Source organism: Hyposmocoma kahamanoa, unplaced genomic scaffold, assembly GCF_003589595.1.
Source record: "Hyposmocoma kahamanoa isolate Upper Pololo Valley unplaced genomic scaffold, ASM358959v1 211, whole genome shotgun sequence".
In the NCBI taxonomy this organism is placed as follows: Eukaryota; Metazoa; Arthropoda; class Insecta; order Lepidoptera; family Cosmopterigidae; genus Hyposmocoma; species Hyposmocoma kahamanoa.
Genome location: NW_020653732.1, coordinates 1,733,584 through 1,741,468, shown reverse-complemented (window position 1 = coordinate 1,741,468; position 7,885 = coordinate 1,733,584). Strand labels below are relative to the sequence as shown.

Here is a 7,885-nt window from a genome sequence, read left to right as displayed (position 1 = left end):
GTGAAATTACTCCACTAGTTTGTTATAATTATTAATACAAAGATCGAGCACTCAGAAAAAATTCCTTCGATCCGTATAGCGTCTGGCACGGTATGCTAGACGACGTCGGTTCGAATCCGGCCGGATCGAAGGTATTTTTTTTGTAATAATAAATATATTTTTTTTACCAACTCTCAGGAATACATTTCTATGGGTAACGAAAGACGAAGATAATTACGTATTGCGAATGAGTCCAATTTGTCATTATGCAATTTACGCATTTGGTTCTGCACTACTGCACACGGCGGGCAACCTTATATTCACCTCTCCGAGCGCGTGCTTAGGTTCCTTTTTCCTCGTAGTGACCGCCTGGTGTCATTAGTGAGATGTAGTAGGCTATTATAGCGTAGGTATTTTCGATTTTGTATGAGATTGAAGTACCTGTTACGTAGTAACTTTTTTTTATGATGGTAACTGACTTTTTTCAAATATAATCTCAGTACAGAATACTAAAAAATAGACTCAAAAGTACGTGCAATTACATCTATTTGCCAAATTTTTTTGAAATCGGTTAGCGGAAAGTGCGCAAACCCGGATTCATCCCCCAGTTCGCCACTATACGGGACTTGACACAGGAGATAATAAAAATCGGTTCTCACTACTCAGAGTATAGTGAGAGAAAAACGCTTTGAATTAGAGAATAGCAAAATCAACCATTAAAATAATTGCTCCTTTTAATAAAATTTAGGCGCTATTTATAAATATGAATCTTCATGCGTGAACAGCCACCCTTAAAGGTGGATGATTTTCCTCAAAATTAAATGGGACTACTACCCTACCCTATTTCCAACAAAAAAGGAATCATGAAAATCGGTGCACAAATACCTGAGTTATCGCGTAACATACATACAAAATAAAATAAAAACATACAGTAGAATTGAGAACCTCCTCCTGTTTTTGAAGTCGGTTAAAAATAACCCTTCTTCTTTTCTTTCTAGCCGTTCTCAACCACATCGGAGTAGACTTTTGTCAGTTTCTGCCACTTCTTTCGGTTCTGTGCCACCTGTGTCCAATTCAACCGCGCCACTTTCTTTATGTTGTTCATGATCGGCTGGTCTGGAAATCTTTGGGAGAGGCCTATGTTCAGCAGTGGACGTCTTCCTACTAATATGATGGTAATGAAGTGCAGTATTTCATATACATTCAATTTATGTAATAATCCCTGACAAGTGTAGTATTTTATATACATTCAAGTCATGTAATAATTCCTATTAATAATTTTTCTTATTTTGTTATCTATTTTTTTTTGAACATCTAGTCGTGCGCCTGATGGTAAGCTATACGCCTGTCCATAACAGTTGCAGTGCCACTCAAAGTTTTAAATCGCAAAGATCTGAGGGGCACTGCCACTGCGCCCGTCACCCTGAGACATGAGTTGACAACTCCCATATGCCTGTAATTTCACCAGCACTCTTACCCTTCAAAACCAGAACAGAGTAATACTGACATTACTGCTTGGCGGCAGAAATGGGTAAGGTGGCAGTACTTCCCTGGACTAACTCTTTCACAAGGAGTTTAGGGTTACTATATTATTAGGTATTTAGGGTGCCGATTTTGTATGAGAGTGACGTATCTATTCAAGGTATATTCCTTGGTACATTCCTTTAAATTAAATTCTAATTTGCATTATTTCGCTATGAATAAAATAGAATGTAAATAGATCGTCAAATTGGGGCTTAAGAGGGAGCAGAGGAAAAATTCCTAATCTTCGATTTGATTTTAGAGGGGTATATCCACTTTAAAGTTAAAAATAAAATATTGTATGAGTAACTACACGATATATTCAAGCATAGACACTAATCAGAAACATAAAACAATAAAGTTTCCTCGGTAGATAAAAATGACGAAATGACCTCTAATTTTCACATTTTTTCGATTCATCCTCGAAATGCTACAAGTTATTAGGGCAAAAATTTAAAAATTAATTATATTTATGCATGATCGAGAACTGTCACTACGGATTTTTTTAAATCCCTTTAGTTTTAGAGTTATTCCGCTAAAACGAATTTCGTACTTTTAATGCGCAAAATTCAACATCTCCTGCGCATGTCACGCGAACTTCAGGCATATATTTGTTTAACAAATTTGGGCGGAGCCAACGTCACAACTTTTTTGGCATGCTCCCTCTTAAGAGTAAAACTTACAATGAAACAGGGGACTTGCTGGAAGCTGTTTCATAATTATTTTTATATAGGTAACCATCAATTTATAACTAATAATTATTTTATTGATAATTATAGAAAATCTATTTTTAAGCTGTAATATAAAGAAATTTGCCCAAAAAGATGCCTAAAATACATTTACTTAGTTTAGGCATCGCAATTACACATTAGATGCTAATATTAAAATGTTATACCTTTACTATGAAGAATGTATAATTTAGATTCCCTTCTTAATTCTTGTTTGAATACTATAATAGCTTTATTTACATTTGTTTTACTTCTATTGTAGTAGTTAAGTTATATTGAAATAAATTTATCTTTATCTGTTACGATGACTATTAGGTAAGTAATCTGTGGTATAGTCTATGCCATCGATAGGATAAGAGGAATCTTGGGTCTCAAACAACTCACCTCCTTTCTGCAAAATCTCCAGATCAGGTGCAGCCAAATAGTATCTGTCGCATAGAAATCTTGCGTTTTCATATGCGTCGCGTACCACGGCGACGACGTCGCACGCTGGATCGATGGAGCCGATGTGGCGACCGCCGTTGCCCATGCCGTTTACTGATGCTTGCTTGCCCACTCCCACTTGCTCGCCGAATAGGAGGGCTAGAAAGAGATAGATAGAGTTGTCTCTTGAAGTTCTTTTGACTTCCCTTTTAAAACTATTAATGACCAGAAGGCGAAATCGGCAGTTAAACTTCAAATAATACACACAGAGTAAGATCGATAATTCTCACGTACGTTGTTGTAAGCTACAAAATATCATTTTTACTTGTTGACTGAAATACCCTTTTTTAGCCGACTTCACAAAAGGAGGAGGTTCAATGTTCGACTGTATGTATTTTTTATGTATGTTCATCGATTTCTCCGTCAATAAATGTGGAACGATTTTGAAAATATTTTTTTTTGTTTGAAAGTCTGAAATCCGACTACGCGGATTTGCCACTCTAAGGCTGATTACACACGGCGTCGTAATAACAAATTTTTTACATCGGTTTTTTTGAATAAAAAGTAGTAATATTAATAAACAGAAGTGTCATAACGGAAACAAATGTCAAAAGTAAATCTTAGCGGAAACGGAAGCGGATGCGGCAGCGGAAGTGTAGGTAAATACAAGAAATATCTCAAGGAAATAATAGTTCCAAACAGGGCTTGTTTTTGGTTTCATAATTGCTCTTAACATACACAAAACTGTTAATAAAATACGTGCGTAACAGATAAGCAACGAGCTTGCGTACCTCATCCATCGCGAACGTTGTAAACTTCCTATTAAAGTTCCGTAATAAAAGTTGCAGAAGCAGAAACGGAATCAGAAGTGAAAAAGCGTGCGGAACTTCAGCAGTTGCGGAAGCAAAAGCAGAGGTCTGCTGAATCACTAATAAAAAAGTCATAATTATGTTATATTTATTTATAAAAGCTTTACCACCTTCACCCCTGTTTATTACGTCGGTTACGGGGTTAAAAAGACACATTTACTTACTGTGTTGATTGATAAGCATTCTTATAGATATCCGGCTCATGTAGAAGCGGTCGAGGAAGTACTGTATCGACACCTCGGTGCCAGAATCTACTTCGTGCGATTCTTTTAACTCTAATACACCTTGTGCCATCGTTTGCACTACGTCGGCATGCCGGTTTCTTATATGGGCTAGGCGTTCGCAAAACCTGGAATGAGAAAAATAAAGAAATCAGTGATTCAGCGAATGCATTCTAAGGGCTCATTCAGATTCATGGAGTGTATAAACAGAAATAGAGACGAAATAAGGGTCATACATTCCCTGGTAACTCATCAGTGATACATCACTTATAAATATATGTCACTGAAATATAGACAACGCCAACAACTGACCTGTGTGTACGTCTCCGTATATTCCAAAAACATTCTGTATTTATTGTAATAAATATAATATCTCTAACAATAGCGTGCTGTTCCATGGAAAAACAGCAAAACGTCTAATTATAAAACAAACAGAACCAAATTTCATCGGTAATTAAATATTTAATTATGCTACTTTCGTCCATTATAGCAAAGCTCAAACAGTTTTATTGACGTGTAGAGAATCAAATTTTACGTTCAAAAATGATAGAACCTTATATTTCAACTATTTTGAGTTACAACAATGTTGTAATAGCAATGCGATGTAAATTCTCAAAACACTTTTACGTAGGCCTTAGTTTGAATAACTAAATTATTCTCGTAAAGTATTTATTCTCTTCTCGCTAAATAATTACATCGGACTCTGTTCTTCGGGTGAGTCGACGCCAGACCAAGCACTGTGAAAGATACGGGCGGACCGAGGGAATACCAACTACGTAACCAATTACGTAAACGCAACGAGGGTCTACTACATTTGATTTATTTTGACGTAGTAGCAGTAAAGCTCCTTGTGAAAGAGTTCATCCAGGGTAGCACTGCCTCCTTACCTATTTCTGCCGCCAAGCAGTAATGTCAGCATTACTGTGTTCCGGTTTTGAAGGGTAAGGGCGCTGGAGAAATTACAGGCACATAGGACTTGTCAACTTAAGTCTCAGTGTGACGGGCGCAATGGCAGTACCCCTCAGATCTTTGCGATTTAAAGCTCTGAGTGGCACTGCAAGTGTTATGGACAGTCGTGTAGCTTATAGTGTAACGCCATCAGGCGCACATCCTGTCCGTTCCGTCATTTGATATTATAAAAAAAAATCAAAATTTATTTAAAACATTTCAAAAATATCGGCTAATGGTCTTAGTCGTTTGGTAAAACCATAAATGACACACGTTTTAAATTAATCGACAACGACATAGGTTTATTCGTCAGACGATCATTTTCCCAGCTGGATTACTATTGGTTTAGTAATTATTTCCTTAACTCGGCTAAAGAGAGGCACTTACTTGCTAAGTACAGGTGGCTCCGGCTCCATCTTCTCAAACTGTATGATCTCTTCGAATGATCGTTCGTACCACTGGTTTACGAGGCCCACAGATGGCATGCGAAGTAGGTTCTCTGGGAGTAGTGCTATCTCTTTCATTATGTTCGCTAGCCTGGAAGAGAGAAAGAGGTGGCATTAGGTTCGTACTATTTGACTATAATTGGTCCTATTAGCATACGGCTCAATTTACATTAGAACGGAAGCGAGTTTGTTACCCGCAAGTCTGCAGGTTTAACCGCGAAAGAAAAAAAACAATGGAAATGCCATAAGATTCTTTTCTATTTCTAACTTAACCCCAGATCAGCCAGTGTACAAGGTTACAGACCTCTGTCACTTGACTTCATCCGGTTCTTCGAGAGACTAGTGCCTCGTGTGAGCCGCGTCGCGTGCACGTACAGTACCCTCCCTATTTTCCAGATAGGTACCGGAGCTATGGGCACGCTCACTTCCCGTTGCGTATTGCACAAGTAGCGGTTACCAAGGCTAAGCCGTCGATTCTGAATTCACTAAGAAATCTCCTCAAAAGGCGCACTCACTTGCCGACGCCGAAAAAAAAACGACGTCTCTCCAGTTCCCAATAACCTAATCGGCTACAGAGACCGCAGGATACATAACTTATCCTCTACTGACTACTGGCTCTCCGGACTAGTTCCGGAGATGCCAGTTGCAGTGACCTGCGACGCCCCGGCCACGCCCAACCGGGGCAGACAAACATGTCCGTCTCTGCAGCTAACCACAAACCCCAGCGAGTCCATATCCAAGTCTGGTTCCATCAGAGACGTACGCCGCCGTCGAGCCCGTAGTCTCTCCGAAAAACCCTATCTCTCTCGGTCCCTATCTCTCGGGTAATTTAGTAACAGTTAATATTAAAAAAAAAATGTCATATAATAATAAAGAAATACGTCATATTATGAGTAGAATTATGTCACTTGAAAGTTTGAATTTACAACAGTAGCATAACTTTATAGTATATAATTAACATTTATTTATTATTCAAATTTATTATAATATTGTTATTTTTATTTGTCATCAAAGTATTCATTTAAATTGTAATAGTATTTATTAATAAGATGTAATTTTAATTTATTTAGAAACAGTGAATACTTTTCCTCGTTTTTAATAATGGGCGGGAGCTCGTTGAATATCCTCACCGACATCGAGTGGGGACTTAAGCTGTGTATGTGTAGCCGAGATCGTGACAGAAGCAATCTATTGCGTGGTCTAAAAGTGTGTCGTTGAGGCAGGTCGTCAGGGTGCTGTTTAATGCGTCTAACTGTCAATGCAAAATATGCTCTATTTATTTAGCTTTTTACGGTTTAACTTAAATGAGCGTCCCGGGCACGCGGGCGAGTCTGGCTTGAACTTGGTCTACGCGGACTCCGCTCGATGACCGGGTGGTTGTATTATTCAGAGGAATTTAAATGTTGTTACCTAGTAAATAGAATTCAGATTCGTCATTAATGTACATCAAGGCGTGTTAACTGGGCGGTCGCCGCGAAAACTTTCGCTTCGTGTAACTGGACGCCTAAGCTCTTTATGAAAGAACTCGTCCAGGGAAGTACCACCTTGAATTCCACCTAACCTATTTCTGCCGCCAAGCAGTAGTATGAGCATTACTGCGCTCCGGTTTCGAAAGGTAAGGGGTGTTGGTGAAATTACAGGCACATTGGATTTGTCAACTTTGACTCAGGGTGTGACGATGTGACCTCAATACATCGTCATCACACCTTTTTATCGATATTTCTTCCTGGCCAATCGTTTTTAAATTTTGAATCGTTCTTTCTTTAATTTCTTTCCCTCGTCATCCTAATTTTGTTTCGTTAAATCGTCACTCCCCGCCCGATCGCGGCAGCGAACAGGTCTTTCGTAAATTTTTTGAACCGTTTACCTGTTACCAAAAATCTCTTGTGCAATAAACATTTTAAAGATCACACATATTGATAAAACGGGAATAGTATTTATAAAACTGGATTTATTATCACTATTTCTTTACCCTTTTGAATTTTGAACTTTAAACTTACTAAGCAAGATGAGTGGAGGTTGCGGAGGCTGCGGAGGCTACTACTCTCCTGGCTACATTATAATCCTACTGAACATTCCAAGCGGTACCAGTGGCGGTACACGCTTTTTCAAGGGTCTTGGGCGCAGTGGCAGTGCCCCTCAGATATTTGTGATTTAAGGCTCTGAGTGGTACTGCCACTGTTATGGACAGTCGTGTCGCTTACCACCAGGCGCACGACTAGATGTTCAAAAAAAAAAATAGATAACAAAATAAGAAAAATTATTAATAGGAATTATTACATGACTTAAATGTATATATAACTAAACTAAAAAAAAGTATATATAACTTGTCAGGGATTATTACATAAATTGAATGTATATGAAATACTGCACTTCATTACCATCATATTAGTAGGAAGACGTCCACTGCTGAACATAGGCCACCCCCAAAGATTTCCAGACCAGCCGATCATGAACAACATTGTTCGTCCCGTCCCTTAGTTACTAAAAAAAGTCTACCGTAAACAAATAAATGAATTTAAATTTGCTTAACAAAATTTATGTATGACCTACAGACCTGCGTTTACGCACGCGCGCACGTTGCGTCATATAACAATAAACAACGTTATCCGGTGTTGAAAGGACGCATTCATTCATACTCATCACACGTTATTAGCACAATTAATGATAATCACAGGCTGACAAATTTAATTTGACCTCTCGCCATTTTGTAGAATGTATAATAATTATTTTTTAGTCATTACAAGCGC

The 7,885-nt window shown here is 38.3% G+C and overlaps 1 protein-coding gene across 1 annotated transcript in view; it reads right to left on the bottom strand.

Annotated features, from left to right (window-relative positions):
* LOC113227515 (pyruvate dehydrogenase (acetyl-transferring) kinase, mitochondrial) overlaps positions 1–7,885 on the bottom strand; it is a 63,780-nt gene that overhangs the window by 6,073 nt on the left and 49,822 nt on the right. The window contains exons 3-6 of the mRNA XM_026460452.1: positions 5,077–5,226; positions 3,685–3,869; positions 2,532–2,810; positions 989–1,095 (exon numbers count right to left, since the gene is read on the bottom strand). Coding sequence (XP_026316237.1) covers positions 989–1,095; positions 2,532–2,810; positions 3,685–3,869; positions 5,077–5,226 — 721 coding nt within the window. The remainder of the gene's footprint in view (positions 1–988; positions 1,096–2,531; positions 2,811–3,684; positions 3,870–5,076; positions 5,227–7,885) is intronic.